Raw genomic sequence first — 19,499 nt, forward strand, 5'->3', positions numbered from 1 at the left:
GGGCTTGTGTCGGTGCTGCACCGGTTCCTTCTCACTGGTGATGGAAGGAGGGGAGTCGTGCCTGAAGGGCACCATACCAGACAGAAAACTGCTTCTGAAGCCACATAGCTTGTACAAGCCAACCCATCTCTGATTTCACTCAACTGCTTTTATAGTGGAAGTTATTAGAATGGTGTTTTATCCCATGTGAAGTAAACTCAGTTCTTATCTTTGTAGGCATCAAAGAGGATATGAAAATCAAGCCTTTGTAGCAAAAAATCAGTTAAGTAAGATGGGATCAGAGTGCTGAATCCAACAATTTAATCTTGGAAACCAGTGAGATGAGCTGACACCTGGAAATAACAATAAAATAATCTTTGTTGTCTTTCTGTTTGGGGATCTAGAATACAAAGAGGTATCTCACATGAATTTACCTGGTGTCTCAATGTTGCCTGCGTTTGCTGTTGGTGTCTGAGAAGCCTATACCAGTGGAAAGAGTACCAGTGATACAATTTATCCATCTGGCAGCAGAGACTGTGGCCTAATTTAACCAAATTTTGAATTTACCAGTGCTTTTGACCTAGGACAAGGTAATCCTCTACCTCTGTGCTTCCAGCCACCACTGAACAAGCTGGAAGTAGTTACCTAAATAAATAAAGTGATTGTTTTCCTGGACTGGAGAAGGAAGTCAGCATATCCAGCTTATTCTGGCTAATGCAAAATTCACATTGATCTGCAGTTCAGTTTGCATTTTGCACCATTATACAGTACCACTTTTGAGCGGAGTACCTTCTCTAGTAGCACCCGAAGATTTGGGTGTTTTTGTATATTTGTTTAAAGAGTGATTAATTGTTCTTGTGTTGAGTGCCCAGTCTACTAAAGCTGGTTCACTACAGTGGACCTGAGAGACCTGGTACAAAGGTGTTCCATTTAAGCATACTTCCAGCTTATTTGAGCTCTAGTTTCCTTAACTAAGAATCTGGCAAGCCTGGGATATAAATGTGCTACCACCAGCATTCCTCTCCATTCTAGAGAATCCAGGATTTCTCTTACTTTAGTGGAGTTTCTCTTCTGAAATAGGTTGCACATATTTGTGGGAGGGAGGGACGATCCTGCAGCTAATTGCTACAACTGCACACAATTTTAGAAAGATAAGCAGATTGTAGATCTACCAGTCATCATTTTTGTGCTTGTGGGATGTCACCAGGAGTGCTGGTGGCTGCAGGTGACAAACAGGAGTGTCCACTGAGGTAGCCACAGACCTTGTTGTTAAATGATGAAGGCCCTATGAATAACAGATTATGCATTACAGAACTGGAAATGCTCACTCCTTGAACCGTGAAGTCTGATTCCTCCTCATCTCTGACAAACTTCAGTTGCTGTACATAACATTTGCTAGCAGTATTTAATTGCTGATTAATGTAACCACAATAATATAGTTGTTTTATATATAACTTTCCTATTTATGCAGAAGGAATGTAACTGATTGAGACAGTTTATTGCTAATTCTTGCTACCAATGGCAAAGACATCTTAATTTAAGTGGTTACATGTTAGTTGACTCTCAGTTCCTCATGTGGGGTTATTTTGCTGAAATCCATGGACTGGAAAGGAATCAATATGGGGCTTCTGAAACCTGCTGGAGATTTGCAGTGCTCCCACTACGATTGATTACAGCTGCTTTTGTAGGGCTTTAAAAAGAACAATCTGTATTAAAAACATTATTCTTTGGTATGAACTAGAACAACTCCAAATAGGTTTCCATGGGGTCTGCCCTGCAATTTGACCACTTCAAGGGATTGCAGTAATCACCAGTGGGCCAGGGCAGTGAGGCAGGGGAAAGGCTATTAGGTGGGGAGTTATTGGCATGCATGCCAAAGAGGTTACCCTGGCAGCTTTAATCATTCATCCACACTCTCAGGAGGAGGGAGGGAAATGTAAGTGTTAGTTCTTCTGATTGATTAGCAAAAAGGATCAGTAAAGCATGAAAGGAGAGAGGAGGTGTGCATGGAAGAGCCATGCATTAGACTTAAAAGCACTGACTGGGGCAGGTACTTGCAGTTACGACCTCTACACCAAAAGCTACCTGCTTCTCCTGTTACTGTCAGACTTGTGACTGGTGATTCAGAGACAGGCTGACCTCTTCATTCAGCATTTTCAAAGGAGTGGATTTAGCTTCTCAGTCAAAGCTGTACCTTAAATTTAACCTGTCTGCACATGGGCTGACATGTCCTTAAAAAACTGATTAGCATTTTGAGCTGTGACAACAATTTGCATGGTGATTTTGATCCTATTTTTAGGGAAACCAATGGATGCTTCTTGGAAAATGTGTAGGAAATTGCTGTGCTAATTGAGATTAATCAATCTGTGATGCACATTGCTGGCTTCTGATGCTGTTTTGCCTGTATATTGCCCTTCAATATTTCAGTCTGGAGTAGCACTTTGGAAGCTGATCTAGCTGTAGCCCCTTTAAAATAGTTTCCCTGTTGTATTGTGCCTACGTCAGAGGCAGAGTTGAAGAATAAACTGTTCTTTGGACTGATTGATGGCTTGGCATGAAAGCTTGGAAGGGCTTTGAATCTTGTAATTTGGGGATACCCAGAGAAACTTTGATACTAAACTACTTCTTCTACATGGGAAACTGAATTCATGTGTACTTCGATTGACTGTTAAGCAGTCTTGAGGTTTTCAAGGTGAAAGAGACAACTGCAGTGTTCATTTCTGGGTTTCACATACAAGAAGAGACCATATGGTATGGAATTAGAGAACATCAGGTGGGGTTCACATAAGCAGCACAGCAGTACTGTTTGACTCAATTGACATCAGATTTGGTGAGCCCCTCTATAACTTCTAAGTAACCATTTTGAAGTTGGAGTAAGTTTTTATGTGGTCATGGAATTTGGAAGGTCTCTTGGTCCTAACCTGTAGCCTGTGTAGAACTGCTCTTCAGTGTATTGTAGTGATGGCAAAGATCTACAGAGGTAAGGGTTGTTTTTTGCAGAAAATTGTATCTGAATGAAGATACAGGTAACTTTCTCAGGGTAGATGATGAATATATCTTTGGAGTGGTGTAACTATGGTCTCATTCAGTTAGCAGTCCTTTTAATACTACTCATGAGCTTGAGCCTTATTTAATAGCCTAGGCAGGCTGTAGGGCAATTGGTATATAGACCGTGGAGGAAGTTTGATCTGTTCTTCATCACAGATCATGCTGTTGGTACTCAAGTAAGGACAGAAAACTCCACCTTGTCTTACTGTTATTCTTGCTCATCTCCCTCCTGCATCTTCATACAGCAACCTGTGTCCCACCATGGGCAAAAGTTTCTGGGTAAGGACTAAAGTTCTGTTTTGTTGTGCATCTAGCAGATAAATGATACACAGCTGGAGATCAGACACTGTGAAAATAAATGGAAAGAGAGGTTTTCCCCACTGGAATTTATCACAAACAGTCCAGAACTTCATAAGACATTTATCTTTCTCCTCAAGATAGGACAAGTTTCAGCTCCAAAGCTGTAAGCAGACCAAAGACCCACTGCACAGATCTGTGAGTCTTTATAATGGGATAAAAAACATTTAAAGTTAAACAAGATTTCCTGTTACCATTTGAAGTTCTGTTACCACACAGTGTACCATACAGCATGTAATTGCACATTAGGGAATATTTCTAAAGGCACAGATGACTGTTAGAAAACAGGCACATGAGTTTCTGTGGCTTTGTGAAGAGTGTGTACTTAAACCTATCAACTGCAGCACTGTAATTTCTTCAGTGTATGGCCATAAGTGAACAGTAGCTGACATGGTGGTGGCTTGTTGGTGTCTCCTTGGATGTGGTGTGTTTTTTTTCAGTGTGAGCCATGACATAGACTGCTGAAATTCCTGACACCAGCAAGAGTTGTTTTATTAATGCCATCCCTGTCAAACACGCCTCTGTTTTGGTAATTAGTCTGGCATAACAGATTGTGTGCATCCTTAAAGCCAGCATATTTAGACTCTTGGCTCTGACATGAGGCAATCTCTGTAAATCAGCTCTTCTGGTCGACTTCTCTATTGTTGAACACTAGCAGTAGTAGAAGCAGTTTGCAGTACTTGTGTTTATTTTGGGCTTTCTGCCTTTCCTCAACAGCCATGAACGGTCAAACTCTTTCTTTATCTGTCGTGAGAGATTGGAGGCCTAAAGCTATAGTTTTGTGCAGGATCAGGAAGTTATACATGAGGTACAAGGAGCGTGAATAATCTTTCTGGCGGGTGCTCCAGCTGTAGTAGTGGCTCTGCTCTGCACCGTACAGGATGACAGCACCACTGCGGGCACCAACACCATCGCTAGAGGCAAACACTACACTAGTTGGGACACCCATACAAAGCCAGTTTGCTCTTCCACTCCTACCTGAGGAAGGACAGCAAATGTCCTCTAAGATTTAAAAAATACCTGTGGAAACGAGCTCTCCAGAATGAGTCAGGGCAGTCAAGGCTTGTTATTTAATTGGCCAAAGGCAGCAGTGGAGGAGGGGCTGACTTTTGCAAATCCAGGCAGTTCCCATTGCAAGGTTTCACACTGGGTGTGGAGCCAGGCACATGGATTGTCAAGGGTTTAAAGCCATTTCGATGTAAAACTAGGACATGGTAACTGTCAGAATGATTTGGGGGAAATGAGAATACAGATATTGTCTTCTATATAAAATCCTTGCTCTCAAACTTGGAAAATCCAATCTGGGGCCTGTTGTTACGGAAAGGCTATTTTGGCTGTGATCGCAATGACACAGACTGTGGTGCAGGGCAGCTCTCCTGCAGCCAGTACCTGCTCCACTAATATCAGCATTGTGCAAGCAGGATGGTTCCTCCAAGGAAAAAAGTTGGCAGTCCTTAGAATATTGTGCTTAAAGGGCGTCACCAATTATTAGTGTCTTATTTCCTAGAAAATCCCACAGCCATACATACCAGCACTTCCACTGACAACTCTACTGTGGTTGGCACAGTGCAAACCCTGAGGCGGGGTTTGCTGGGAAGACTTTGTCCTGTGAGTCCTTAAAAGTGGGCAATGTCACCTTGGAAGGAAATAACGGGGACTACTTCTCTTCTACTGTGGCCAACCATAGGGCATACCAGTGAAAGGAAAGGCAGACATCTGTATGAGGACAATTAGTGGTAAACGTACCTTGTAACATAAAATGCTCCATCAAAATTACATGTTTGTAGCTGGATACATGTGGGCAGCATAGGTAATTGCAGACTGAAGGAGCCAGGAGAGGCTCATCTCTGAGAACCAGTAATACAATGCGAAGTGGAAAGTGGATGCTCTTCTGGTTGGCATGTTTCTCTGGGAAAACCTAATGTTTTGAGGTGGAAATCTGATTTTGAAGTTTTGTACTTCCGTTGTTGTTTTGTTTTGTTTAAAATCATGCCTCTCCTTCCTGGACAAGGTTAACAAACTCTTAATGGGACAGTTTCACCTTTCCTAGTGTGATGAAGGAAAGCAAAGAACTGGCAAACAATGATAGGAAGACACCTGTCAGCTTCAAGGTCAGCAGTGCTGAGGTCTGTTAGGACTAAATCCTGTTGCGTGGCAGATGATAGTTCCTTTTGCAGGAAGCCTAGAGGGAAATACAGCTTTTTCACACAACTGCCTTTTCTCCAGCCTTCAGTGAGAACCTCTGCAATGACTCTCAGGCTTTAGATGAATGAATTCACATCGTTAGCTTTCCAAACATGTAGTATGTGGAGAGTACAGCACTTTGGCGAACTCAGACCCACCAGCTGAGCATGCTTTTATACAAGCGTATATGAAACTCCACTGTGGGTTAATAGAAGAGAAAATCTGTTTTCTTTATCCTTCTTACATGGAAGAACTCTGCTTAATCAACAGCTGTAATGCTTGCAAGTTTTCAGAGACTTCTGGCTTAGATATTTGTAATACAATATCACTCTTAAAATATTAGTCTCTGGTTCTCTGCATACTAAGTGGGTTACATCGAAAAGAATTCCATCTGGGGAAAAAGGGAGGCAAAGTATCATTAAGTAACACAGCTGCAAACCTCAAATTCTCTGTCCCATGCATATACCCAAATACAGAGTACAAAAATTTGAGTTCATCTGTAAATAATAAAGTGTTTCCTTCCACGTGTCAGCTACTCATTGCTCCAGTGTCGGAGTTTCAACAGCCACGACAGCCATTACTCCTTCATTGCTGCTTACACCAGCTTTCCTGGCTTCATCCACATGGCATAAAAGTCTTTAATGTTTTAAACCACCCCCATGGAATGGGAGGACTGACAGTAATAGCAGCACTGGAAAAGGGATTGGCTATAACAAGGCACTTTGTATTTTTTTCAAATGAAATATGCTATCCATTCCAAGCCTCCCATTGTCTGATGATTGTTTTCAGTTTTTCCTCATTGTAATTTTGATGAGTGATTTATGTCTTTTATGAGATTATGAGAAAGGAAAAAGGGTTTTTTTGCTTTGTTTCCTCTCTCAGTGTCAAAATGAGGGGTTTGGGGTTTGTTGGGTTTTTTTGTTCGTTTGTTTGTTTGGTTTTTTTAATATGTCCTGGATGATTCCAGTTTATTAAATTAAAAATTACTGTAAATGTAAAATATAGTAAAATAAAGACATTGAGATTTGAAATTCAACATATTATTGGTATGGAAATATCTTTTATCTAGTTCTTAATGGGTGCTAATCTATACTACTTCCATGAGATTTAGATTTATGCCAGTGTAGTCAATAACCAGGCAGGAATCAGTGATCATTGGCATGTAGCATGTGAAGTATTTAGGTCACAGGATTTTGCAGCATTTTATTCTTGGAATAAAAATGTAAGTGGGATAACAATGATAGAGGAGAATGCAATCTCTGTCAAAAGGTAACGAGCAGTTTTGTGGCTTCAGGGCCAGATTAAAGGGCTGATAACAGAGACATCCTTGCCTGGTGTTCCTGCCGTTTTAATAGGTCTGAAAATAAGGCTGTTACATAAAAGTGACATGAGTGCTCTCATTTCAATTGTTAGCCACAGGAAGTAGTCACTGAAATATTTGGTCTTCATAATACCTAAAAATAGTTTTATGGAACTAGAATTTGCTAACTTTTTTTTATTTTTCCTCCTCTAAATATATTGAAATGCTAGTACAGACCTTTCTGTGTCCAAGCCTACTGACAACAGATTTGTTTTTCCAACTTGTCTTTTGTGAACATCCTGGAAGTTGTCCATGGACCCCCATGGATTCCCAGCTGACAAGTGAGAAAACATTTCTAGAGCAAACACTAAATCAAGTTTATTTTAACATAGCTTAATGTAGAATTGTAAATCGTGGCTTCAGTGCTTGGTACTGACTTAACACCATAAGGTATTACTTTATTTTCATTATTTTGCTCTCATTTTTCTAAGCTTAATCTTCATAGAATTCTTTTTAATGGCTGTGGCGTTTTTTGTTAACTGTTGGGCTTTTCTTTTTATTCTGAGCCTTAGGGCAGTTTTAATTCCAAGTGGCCTGAGGCATCTATGTGTTTCTGAGCAACTGGGATAAAAGGTGCAAGCTGTGGGTGTAGAGGGGGTGCTTCTACCCTGAGTTTAGCCAGCTTGCAAAGACAGTGCAGTGAATGCATTTATCTGTGTAGATGCTTGGAGATTTTTAAGCTAGAATATGCTTCCTTTGCCTTTGATTTGAGAGGATGCTTGTGTCCTGCCTGAGTTCCACCAGACAAGAATAATTTGTACTGAAACAGGCTGAGCTGAGGCAAGGGGCTCTGGTCACAGAGGTTGCAAAGCATCTTCCTTAGGTGGAGCTTGATGGTTGATCTGAATGCATTTGGAAGTCACTGAACCATGTGTTTCTCCCTATAGTAAATACTGTGCTGGTTCTATAAGACTGTGGGCAATACTTTGCTCATTCTGATGGAGTTGTGCCATCCACAGTACTAGATATTAAATAATGTTTCACATTGTATTCTTTGCATCCTCAGAGTAAAATATGTCAGATGCTCAAATTCCTGCTGAGAGCTGCCCAGGCTTCTCTTGCATTTCTGTTCCTCTGTGTTCAGCTGGTTTAAATCCTGAGAACATCTCAGCATAGTGAGAAATGAAAGCTTTTGGCAGCTGAAGAGACATAATTCATTGAAAGAAAGGGAGTGAATATGATGGTGGGGAGCCTGGCTGACCAGGCACTTGCAGCTTGGGCTGGGTTGGGTTAGCTGCTCATCTGTCTTACAGAAACCAAGTTGTTAGAAGAACTGTCACAAGTAATTTCTGTCTTTTCTGGGTTCTCTGAGGCTGGAAAGAGCAAGAAAGCAGGGTGGTTGTTTGAGTGGGGAAGGAGAAGTGGGTGTTTGTTTTTTGAATCCTCCTGACACAGTTTGCTTCTGATAAAGACAAAAGCTGGAAATGGTCTAGGGAATAAATTTATTGATAAGTTCATATTTTTACTGAACACTAAAAATTCTGGGCATGGCTATGTGATGCTTCTGTTCTCATGAAGACTAGTTTTCATTCCCTTACTTTTGCAAACTTAGGCTGTTCCTCGCTTCTTACCAAAAGCAACTTCGATTGTTGGGAAATTCCTGCATGTAGATATTCAGGTTTTTTTCCCAGCTTAGCATTGGGTAACATTCACTGTCTCTGATACCTTTTGGATATTGTATGCCTTTTATATACTGACAGCCAACCACCTGCATGTCCTTTTAAAAGTGTTTTGTTTTTTCCTGCCTGATATCGAGGAGTGGTCTGTTTTGTACCATGATTGTGTCTGAAAGCAAAATAGGGTGAAGTGGCTTGGTCCATTGTGGCAGCTGGATCAAGGGCAGGATATTTGTCCTGTGACAGGGAGTTGTTTTCCTATACGGAAACAGTCTCAGCTGTGTCTTAATTACAATACCACCTATACACCTACTAAGGTACTTAATGACTTCCCTTGGAGACATCTTTTAAAGGAATTAAGTTGTTTGATAGTGACCAGACAACATCTTGAATTTCTGCTTTGGACTGCAGCTAGTTTCAGGCAGACCATGTGAACTAACAGCAGAAGAATCAGAGCAGGTCTTTTAAAGCTTATTTTAATAACAAGGCACTTCTTTCCCCCTATATATCCCCCATGTAAGAGTGGCCATAAGAGTAGACTTTGACCAAGAATCACATAGGTTTTCTTTTCCTCTGCAGAGGAGAACTACAGGGCTAGTACTGTTTTAGTTCAGAGCTGTTCAGAGAGGTGTTAGGTACCCCCCATGCAAAGATCTTTTACTCTGAAATACACTAATAATCAGGATGGCCTTTCTGCTTTTCATAAAGAATAATTTTTTATTTTCGATCAAACTGAAGAACAGCGTTTTGCTGTGAAGCAGCTTTAAACAGGAATCTGTTGCCAGAAAAAAAATCGTCAAAAGAAATCACAAATGTCTTCAACAGTAATTTTAGACCTCTGAGGAAAAAGTTACCTTGAGAAGTCAGAGAGGAGTCTTTGCATACAGGAGTTATCCCCTTCACAGTTTGGTACTCCTTTAGGAAAGTTACGGTGAATGTTGGGTGGAATAAAAGGGACAATCAGTGCCATGCAGTAATAAGTAAATCAGAAAACTTTGGGACTCAGAGCAGCAGAATTTGAGTGCTTATATGATGAATTTTGGTGTAGCGTTTTGTTATTTAGGGTTTTTTTACTTGAAATTCCATTTCTAACTGTCATATTTTCTTCAAAATTCATGACAAACAGGCGTTGACAGAAGTGCTGGTTAAAGTAATAGGAGTAATAGTGGCAGGTTATCTTCTCAGCCATCCAGGATAACTGGCTCTGTTTATTCTCTGTTAAGAAAGGGCAAGCTGAGGCAGAGGAAGACAATTCTTAGTCTTTCTAAGCCTGAATTGTCAATTTAAAAGGTGGTTTATACCTTGTTCTATTTTGAGCTTGTTTAAAAATAATCTCTCTTTAGTGGGGAAATACCTGCAGATGTAGAAATATGGTGATAGTCACAAGAAACCAGATTTTTAGCCTGTTGAAGATGCAGTTAAATTTTAGGAGAGATGTGTTCATTTAGGAATTGGAGCATGATGCTGTTTGATCTGGCTGGAAATGTCATAATCCTTAATCAATAGCACTGTCTTGGAAACATTTGTAGTTGTTCATTCTAACTACTATTAGAGAGTTTAGTGAGGATTGGCTTGATTAAACTCTGAGATAGTTTCTGATACATGCTTTTGCTCCTTCTCATCTGAGATCAAATGAACAGACTTCATGTGACAGTCTATAGTTTTGTATATTTGAGATCCTGAAAGAGGGCTTCAGTCCTGGGATTTGCTTCTTGTTACAGAAGCTCTGCAGAGTATATTTGCAAATCCTATTTGTTCATTCATGCATTTAATGAGATGAAGTGTGGTTTTCATTGTGCAGCCTTGGATTTTTTTTTTTTTTTTGCACTGCTGTAATTTTTTACAAATTTCTTTAACAACTTAGATGAATGTGTGGCATAAACTGAAAGTACAAACTTCAGTTTGCCACCATCAACTTAGAAAATAGAACTGAAGATGAAGAGACTGCTGTGCTGGAGAACTGTATCTTTTTAACCATTCCCTCTTATCTGTTTTCCAGAGAGCAGAATTGACCTCTGATAAAGATTTATACCTTGACAACAGCTCTGTTGAAGAAGCATCAGGCGTCTATCCAATTGATGATGATGATTATTCTTCTGGGTCAGGTTCAGGTGAGACAACATGTCACAAATTGATTTTTCAAAGTGTAAGAAGTAATGCAATTATTTGAGGGAAATCTGTGCAGTTGTGCTTTATAAGCTGGAGATGATACTTCCAGTGGATATTGTGAGTGCTTTGCTGGGCACTGGGCACTGTGGGCTGGGTTTTGAGTATTAACTTTCTGCTCTTTTCTGTTACTCCTTAGTTGCATCGTTTCATTGCATTATTTTCTCTCTGCTGGGTCTGTCCGTTCGCTCTGATTTCTGTGTAGATCTCCCTGGGGTTTAGAAATAAGGATTAGACAAGGCTTAGTTCTCCCATGGCATAATACTAATTTAGCACTCTGTAAGAAAACATAGCAGCAACTTTCTTGTTTTTTCTTATATGCAGTCAGGTTCATGTAAACATGGTGTCCATTCCTCTTTTCTTGTTGTTCTTTTACATTTAGAAATCTAGATACTGCCAAAACTGAGTTTTCTCTGAGGAAATTACATCCATATAAAAAACAAAGAAATTCTTAAATGCAACATACTTAAAACTCAGACTTAAACACTCATTAGAGACATGTAGCTAGCTCAAAATTTTTCAAAAAAAAAGTGTTTGTGAAACCTCCTTAATAATTTCTCTTAGAAAATCTCTTTGAGGAGTATCTTCTAGACTTGCTTGGAGACTCCAAATGTTAAATGTTAAATGCAGGATTTTATGGTAGTTCTGGAAAAGACATTTCCTTTTTGTTGTATTTGCTGAGCTGTTGTGGAAATCCTATTTATTTTCCCAGTGTGTTACCTACATATTTGTTATTCTAAATATTTGTTATTTTAAACTATGTCTTGATGCTTATATATAATCTGTGTACTTTCAAAGGATGAGCCCTTCTTCTGGTGCATTGTCTGTGTTGCCTGTAAGGTACACATGAGGTATTTCAGATGGATTTTTGTTTTTCTTTTCTGCAGATATCTGATTGTGTTGCCAGGCAAATCCAGGCCCGTCATCATTCATACCTGGGTGATGTCCTGTGTTTAGGAGTCCTCTGTTGGGATAATTTAACATCCCAGGGTGATCAGAGGCTTAACTGGACCTCCTTGATGTAGACCTGTTTGAGGAGAAATTTAATACTTCATTTGAAAAAAATATATTAGTGAATCAGTGATTTCATTCAGTTCCCAGGATTGTCTAAGGGCTATTCTGATCTCCAGAAAAATGGGCTTTCAGTCAGCATCCCATTCTGTTGTGTCTTCAGATGCTGGTGACTTCGTAAGTTTCAGAAAAGGCAATAGGTTGACAATAAATAGTTGTATGAAGAATGGTTTAGTGTAGTTTTTTTCCATCCCTCTGTGGTGTCTGGCTGTTTCTAATGTGGAAGATTCAAAATTAAGACCTGCTTTTGAAGTGAAAAAGGCTACACTAGAACTGGCTTCAGATCTTATTAACCCAGGATTCAACAAAGGAAGTGTAGGATCCTGCACCCAGGGAGGAATAACTCCAAGTACCACCACAGGCTGGGGATTGACCCAGCTCTGTAGAGAAGGACCAGGGAGTTTTGGTGGGTGACAAGCTGGCCATGAGCCAGCAGTATCCCTGTGGCCAGGAGTGCCAGTGGTATCCTGGAGTGCATCAGGAAAATTGTAGCCAGCAGGTCGAGGGAGGTGATCCCGCCCCGCTGCTCGGCCCTAGTGAGGCCACGTCTGGACTGCTGTGTCCAGTTCTGCGCTCCTCAGTACAGGAGAGGGTCAGCAAAGGGGCACAAAATGATGAGGGGTCTGGAGCATCTGAGGAGAGACTGAGGGGGCTGGGCCTGAGAAGGGATCTCATCAACTATAGGTGACTATACCTCAAAGGCAGGTGCCAAGAGGATAGTGCCAGACTCTTTTCAATGCTGCCCAGTGTCAGGACAAGGAGCAATGGCCATAAACTAGAACACCTCAACAGGAGGAAGAAATTCTTTACACTGAAGGAAGCAGAGCACTGGCACAGGCTGCCCAGGGAGGTTGTAGAGTGTCCCTCCTTGGAGACATTCAAATCCCACATGGACACATTCCTTTGTAATTTGCTATAGATTACCCTGCCTTGTGAGAGGGGTTGGACTGGACGATCTCCAGAGATCCTTTCCAAGCCTAACAATTCTGTGATTCTGTGATAAAAGTGAAGCCAAAAAGACATAAACTACCTCTAGACTTCACCAACAGTCTTTCTCCTTTCTTTTCCTGTTCTCAGCCTTCAGCAATGGGTGGAAGATAAGAGTGCACTTCTGCTTTCTCTGGCAGTCTCTGTTTCTTTCCTGCAAGAAAACAGAGAATGTGTCCTTGTAGACTGAGACAAGCTGGATGCCCCTGCAAAGAGCTCGTGACAGTATACCCAGAACTAATATTTTTGAACCAAGCAGAAGGTCTTTAGTTCAGGGAAGCAAAGTAGCATCCTTTCCACCCTACTCCAGCTATACTTACTGCTGTTTTCTGTAGAAAGTGTCCTGCAGATGTACCATTGGTCAGTGTTTCTCATATTGTGGTCAGTCTCTCTTTTACTTTATACTCAGTGATGTAATGTAATGTTTCTAGCAGGAAGAGCCTTCCCACTGAAGAGTGGTTTTCTTGCTATGTAGCAATCATAGTCCAAGCAAACAGATCCAAGATGACAACATTGCTGACTCCTTTCTTTGCTGTGAAAATTGTTAGCTGCCACCAGGCCTATGGAGATAAACAGGAATTGTCAGCACCACCATTAATGCCCTTGCAGGTCTTCAAACAGCATTAACATGGACAAATGTCACTGTAGGCATGACACATTTCAAACTAGAAATTGGCTGAGGGCTTTTTGTAAGGAGTAGCAAAGGTGATGATGTTCTGGTTTTTTCTTTTCTTTCCCTTCCACAGCCTTTTTTTTTTTTTGTGTGTGTGTGTACATTCAGCTACTGTTGTGCATTTGCCCAAGTGTTGAATCTGAATCCATGGGTCAGCAATTTCCAGAGAAGCCTGCCTTCTGATTGTCCTATATCAACAGTAGAATATCCATAGTGATTTAATTTGTTTATTGTTTCCTTCTTGCAGTCTCCATTTCTAAGGAGATGCCTCAGTCTATCATCACTCTTTTTAGCACTGGTGTTTTATGTAACATAATAATAAAAAGTAGAAATAGTTTTCCAGCCTATGTACAACTTGAAATGCTTTTACAACTATTGCTACTTTTTCATCTGGCATAAAAGATTTTAATAGAGCCTTGGTCTTAGAGATAAATGAAAGTAGCTGCTAAGCAGCATGGCTACCCATTATGTGAAGGAATGATACCATCTCTGTTAGATTTACCTACAAAGTTTTTTTCTTTGAAAAACTTTCTATCTTGTTCTTGTGTCTTCTCTAAAATTACTCATGGTAATATATTTCAGAAAATCAAGCAAACTTTTCCTTCCCCTTCTCTTCCCCAGCCTAACATTTCTCAGTCAATAGCAGCTTGAGTTGAGAACACTGGCTCAGGATGAACTGTGTGTATTCTGACATTGTGACTGTTCTGGGAGAAAAGTTGTGCTGGGGATGGAGCTTTTTTGAGAAACACAAGAGCAGATCTGCTTTGGCTCTTGACCAAGAGGGAAGCTGACGCTGCACTCCAAGGCCAGCAGACAGTTTGGGAGTCCTGTGGCAGCAGGGTGTGGGGCTCAGGGACAGGGGTGATGTGGCTGGGGGACCGTGTGTCATGGTCATGGTGCTGGGGAAGCTGCAGGACACGGGTGCTCTCCCAGGTGCTGCCCAGGAGCCAGCACGGTCCAGCGCTGACGCTGGGTGATCCGTGGCAGCAGGCCCAGCAGGCACCCCTCTCATGGTGTGCTTCCCCTGCCATGGTGCAGGCAACACAGCAAGGATTCATTTTCCATTTGCTGTGGTCCCACTCATAAGTGCTTTTCAGATTGTCTTGGAGCAAGAACTTCCTCTGTCCACCTGCTAAACCAGCCCCAGGCATGCTTCATGACACTGACTGCCTGGTTCTCCAGGTCTTCTGACATAGAAATCTAGTATGATACTGTTTGAAAGCGTATTTTTGATGTGCTGGACAGAATCTTATACTTCAGTATAGTTAGGACTATTCCTTTTAATACTCCAAATTTTGTTGGTTTCTTGGTTTTTTTTCTTCCTTGTGTGAGAGCTGTCAGAGATGTGACATCCTTGCCCTGTCTCAATTTATTTCAGCTGCAGTTCCCTGGCAGGGCATAGAATTATGTTCACAGTGCCATCTCTGAGTGCCTAACACTATGTTGATTAAGGGTTGCTTTGGGGACTGTTCAGTGAATGGATGTGAGATAAATCAGCTAAAAATATATAATTTTGGTGTGTGTCACATTGCTGATAGAGATGAAGGGTGTGAAAGAGATGGTTATGTGTGTGCCCACCTTATCACAAATTTGCTTGTGATGGTGGTATTCCCAGCAGCAGACAAGTAGGATGCCAAAAGATAGGGTGAAGTGATTGGATTTTTTTGATAGGAGGTGTTAATCATTGCCTGCTTTGCAAGTCAGAGTGCTAACTACTGTGGGCTTTTTTCTACAAAAAATACTACTATCTATACAGTAATTTCTACTTCTGTGCAGTAATCTAAGGTGGCACAATCTTGATTTCCTGACAAGTTTCCTCAAGCACTAAGAGTGTTAAAAAGTATTTACATTCCTGTCATCCAAGGGTGGCTAATAGACATGTCACTGAGGGTTATATTAGGTATTTCCAATACTACAGCACAGTTTAGAGCTATTTTGACTACTCTGAAGACAGCAGTTGGACATCCTGAAGAAGTTACAGTGGATAAAAGATGGTGTGTGATGGTCAAGAGCTTTCAGCTCTGCCACAGAGATGGCTGTGGGTTTAATTACTGCAGGGTTTTTATGGTGCCCTCAGTAAGAGGGACTTGAGGCAGTGAATAGACAGCACCATACCCCAAGCTGACCAAATCCAGAAACCAGCTATAGAAACAGGGGTATTTTCCAGAATAAGAAGTAAGTTCTTATACTCCAACTGTTTCACAGTATTCCTCTTAACAACCTACTTGGAAGTCGTACTCAGGACACTGTAGGCTTTTTCTTTCCAATCTTATTTGGATTTGGTGATGCTGGTTTTTGTGCTTTTTAGGGAACATGATACTGTGTGAAATGCTGATGCTGTGTTCTGGAGAGGACTAGTGAGTGGTTTTTTTTTGGTCTCTCAGTCCTATTTACAGGTAATTCCAAAAATACTACTGTCAGTTCAGCAAGGGAAGTGTCTTTTCCTTGTTTAGATCTATTCCATGCCAAGCAGAGACCTGTTTAGATAAAGCTAATCAGAAGGCAGGAACTATGGGGGATGTGTCTTAACCAGTACCCAAATCAGGCCTAAATGATAGTTGCTTCAACTTTTTAGGGATTGTCAGAATTCCCCTGAGGCTGTGTGGAAGAAGAGCTGGGTACCTGTGGTGCAAATCTAGTGACTAGTCCAGGGATTAGATTAGTTGCCCATTTTTTGAGAGAACGTGGATCTGCATCCTTCTTAGCCAAAGAGATTCAGACTGTAATGCTCTCCATTACATCTGGCAGACACAACTATTGCCTGAAGCAAAGGTGGCATTTAAGGATTTGGAGGAGCAGTTGTGATTAAGTAGGACTTTTCACTTAATGAAAAGAAGAAAATACATTTCTGTACTCTGAAGATATGTTTTATAAGATCTCTAATCTGATAATCAATTTTAATTTCCTTGCCTGTGAAAGCTTTGTGTAATATGGAGGAACTTCAGAAGATAAAGTAGGTTTAGCTATCCAGTGAGCGATTATTTCTCAAAGAAAACTCTTGAATCAGAGCCAGAAAAATTTTCCTGCCAGAAAAATTTTCCACACCTCTGTTTTGAAACAGGATGTTGATTTTTTGATCTTTGAGTTGCATTTCAGGAAAATACCTGATTCTTGTTGTGAGGTCTTCATTCTAGAACTTGTGTTGTAATTTTGGTATCTCTGAAAGTTTTTTTTCCCAGTACTATTCTGTGCCAGTATCTTTTTTTAATGATTCTAAATTTTCTTTTCTACCATACAGAGATTGTTTTAGTTGTTGTCTTGTTAAGGCTCCTCTTTTAAATGCCAAATATATGTAATTCTTGATCATGACTTCAAAACATCATTATTGTGCTCATATTTTCAGCCTGTCTTCTTTCTTTAAAAAAACAAATGAAAAAATCAGTTTGGAATGAGTGACTCATACTACTCTGTTGTAGGAGCGTTTTATTTGTTAGGAACTATTCTTATGCACGTTTGCTAGATTTATTACCCAAGGGTTCCTTGGGTAACCGGTGCCTGTAATGAGCAGAACACATTGAGATTCCTAAGGAGTGGTCCAAAAATGGGTCAATTCTTTTTTCCTCTTTCAGGCCTTGCTAGTAATTTAGTCTCTTTCCTGTGTCTTCTTCCTTTCATTATCAGTAAAGGATATTTATTAGACATGTCCATTACCTTATTCTAAAGGAGCCTTCATACTTCAGCAGGGCTTTGAATGTGGAGGAAATTAAATTTAAGGTAATCTTTAGGGAGTTTTTTGTCCTCTTACTCAGTTCAAAAGAAAAGGGCTTCTGAATTATGTGGAGTTTAAAACCATGTGAATTCCTAGTGACTGAAACATAAAGTAGTAGTAATCTTCCTGTAGATAGAAACTGCTTAGTATTTAGAATTCAGCAGATGTGCTGTAGAAGAGAAATTCTGTTGAAGCAGTATGTGACAGGCAAAAACTGTTCAGTTCATATGGTTTAAGTAAGGATAAAGAAGTGTATTGATTTATTTATGGTATGTAATTAACTAGCAGTCGTTGAACTATACCTTCAGGCTTAATATCAACAGTACAACAGACAACCACAATACTACCATTTATAAAATGGTAACAAGCAACTATAAATTTCTAAATCACTTTCTGTAACTGACCCAGTGTGTGTCATGTGCACACAGCCACCCGTCTCACAGGCCATGGGTGTGTAAGCTCCCCTTATCTGAGTGTACAGGACCCTCTGTCCACACACCCTTGCTGTTGGAGACATGGGTACCCCCATATGAGCCTGGAGCCCCACCAGCACCTCCTGCCACGCCCAGGAGGAGACTCTGCACCCCAGGGTGTGTGTTCTGGGGATGTCCCATCCACGGTGGCTCTGGGGAAGCTGGAGGTAGCTGCTGAGGGTAACCAGAGGGTGGGGAGTGGCACTGCCAAGCTCCAGCAGGGCTCCTGATGCCGTGGGACCTCATCAGAACCCATGGCACTGGGGTCTGCCCATGTCACACAGGCCTGATGGCTGCTGCTTTCACTGCAGACTTTCTGCCCCTATTGCAAGTGTTAAAGCTTTTTTCATACCTCTTTTCAGGAAGGGTTCTTCTGTTTGAAAAGTGTAATGGTAATTTCCTGGTTCCTACTTAGAGCAGCTGATGCACTCCCTTCCTTTTTCATGGGATCCCTTGGGGCAAGTATCCCCCTGACAGTTTGGGTGCACTGTTTGCACACACATCTTTATCTTAGTAGGCATTGTCATCTAGGCCCCTTGCCGAGGGTGGGCTGTGCAACCATCTCTACCTTGGTGGTGTCATAACAAAAAATGTAATTGGTCTGAAAGAATTTCACAGGTCAATGAAGTGTTACATTTTGTCTCCAGGTGCCGAGGAAGATGAGGATAGTGCAGTGATAACAACATCCAGAACAGTTCCAAAGTTACTGACAACTAGTGATGTATCCAGGGCTGAGACCACCACAGTGAAAATGCAGACCAAGGTGCCTGCACAAACAAAGGTGCGTGGCTGGAGAGCAAGTCCATTTAAAATGATTCCACTGTACATTCTTGATGGTTTGATGTTAAGTCTTCTATTTATATGGATTAAAAAGCACCCCTAAACCTCACTTACTTCTACAGCCTGCTAAATGACTACAGAGCTGTTTGTTTTCATGCCTACTAGAAAGTCTGTATGGCAACGTCTGGATTTCACATGAAAGGAGAGATGTAAAATAATGTATCATGATACCTTTGAGTCTGAGCTGTACATTTTTTATATTTCTCAAAGAGTTACTCAAAAATTCTTTGTGAAACTTTCCTTCTCAAACGAGAATGCTGTATGGTTTGGCTGTAGTTTGAACACTCTGCAGGTTCAGTTTAGTATTTTAGTATTTTCTTCTACCGCCATAGATGATACTGTCTTAAGTTACTCTTAAAGATGTTCTGCATATAACATTATCTGATTTGTTATTTTCAGAGTTGTTATTTCTTTCAGAGCCTGTTATTCTGATAAACACAGGCAATATTAAGAGCTGTTTGCTAAATGTACTTTCAGAGGTTTTAAACTTATGGGCAGTGTTTTTCATTCTGACATGATGACAACAAATAGACCCAATTACAATGTCTAGACCAGCTTTCTGTGCTCTAAAAGCTTCCTATGTGTTGTGTTGGTATTGTGCAGTACGTGCGCGGAGCCACAACTACGTGACTGCCCACGGCAGGCAGTGACTGTGCCAACTTCTGGTCTGCCCTCTCTGTAAGCAATGCTAAGTTTTCTTTTTTGTGTCACAGTCACCTGAAGAAATTGATAAAGAGGAAAGGCCTGAGATGGATGCCAAGAAAAAGAGCGATGAGCCAGGGGATGACACTGACGTGTTCACTCAGAAGCATTCAGAAAACCTCTTCCAGAGAACAGAAGTTCTGGCAGGTGAGGCAGTGTTTGCCAAGGTCTATCTCACCAGAAATAAAACAGAAAACAGAGAGGATCTGTATCAAATAATGCAAGCTCAACATCTGAGTTTTCTTGTCAGATTCATACTGTTAAACACATTAGTACTAAGCACATTCATAATGGGTAGCCAGTGGTTGATTTGATGAGAATAAATTTGGCATCT

General features: G+C 40.8%; 1 protein-coding gene across 1 annotated transcript in view; it reads left to right on the forward strand.

The window, feature by feature from the left end:
* The window catches only part of SDC2 (syndecan 2), a 60,175-nt gene that overhangs the window by 37,421 nt on the left and 3,255 nt on the right, over positions 1-19,499 (forward strand). The window contains exons 2-4 of the mRNA XM_053950792.1: positions 10,544-10,655; positions 18,271-18,404; positions 19,177-19,312. Coding sequence (XP_053806767.1) covers positions 10,544-10,655; positions 18,271-18,404; positions 19,177-19,312 — 382 coding nt within the window. The remainder of the gene's footprint in view (positions 1-10,543; positions 10,656-18,270; positions 18,405-19,176; positions 19,313-19,499) is intronic.

The sequence above is a fragment of the Vidua chalybeata genome, chromosome 1 (genome assembly GCF_026979565.1).
Source record: "Vidua chalybeata isolate OUT-0048 chromosome 1, bVidCha1 merged haplotype, whole genome shotgun sequence".
In the NCBI taxonomy this organism is placed as follows: Eukaryota; Metazoa; Chordata; class Aves; order Passeriformes; family Viduidae; genus Vidua; species Vidua chalybeata.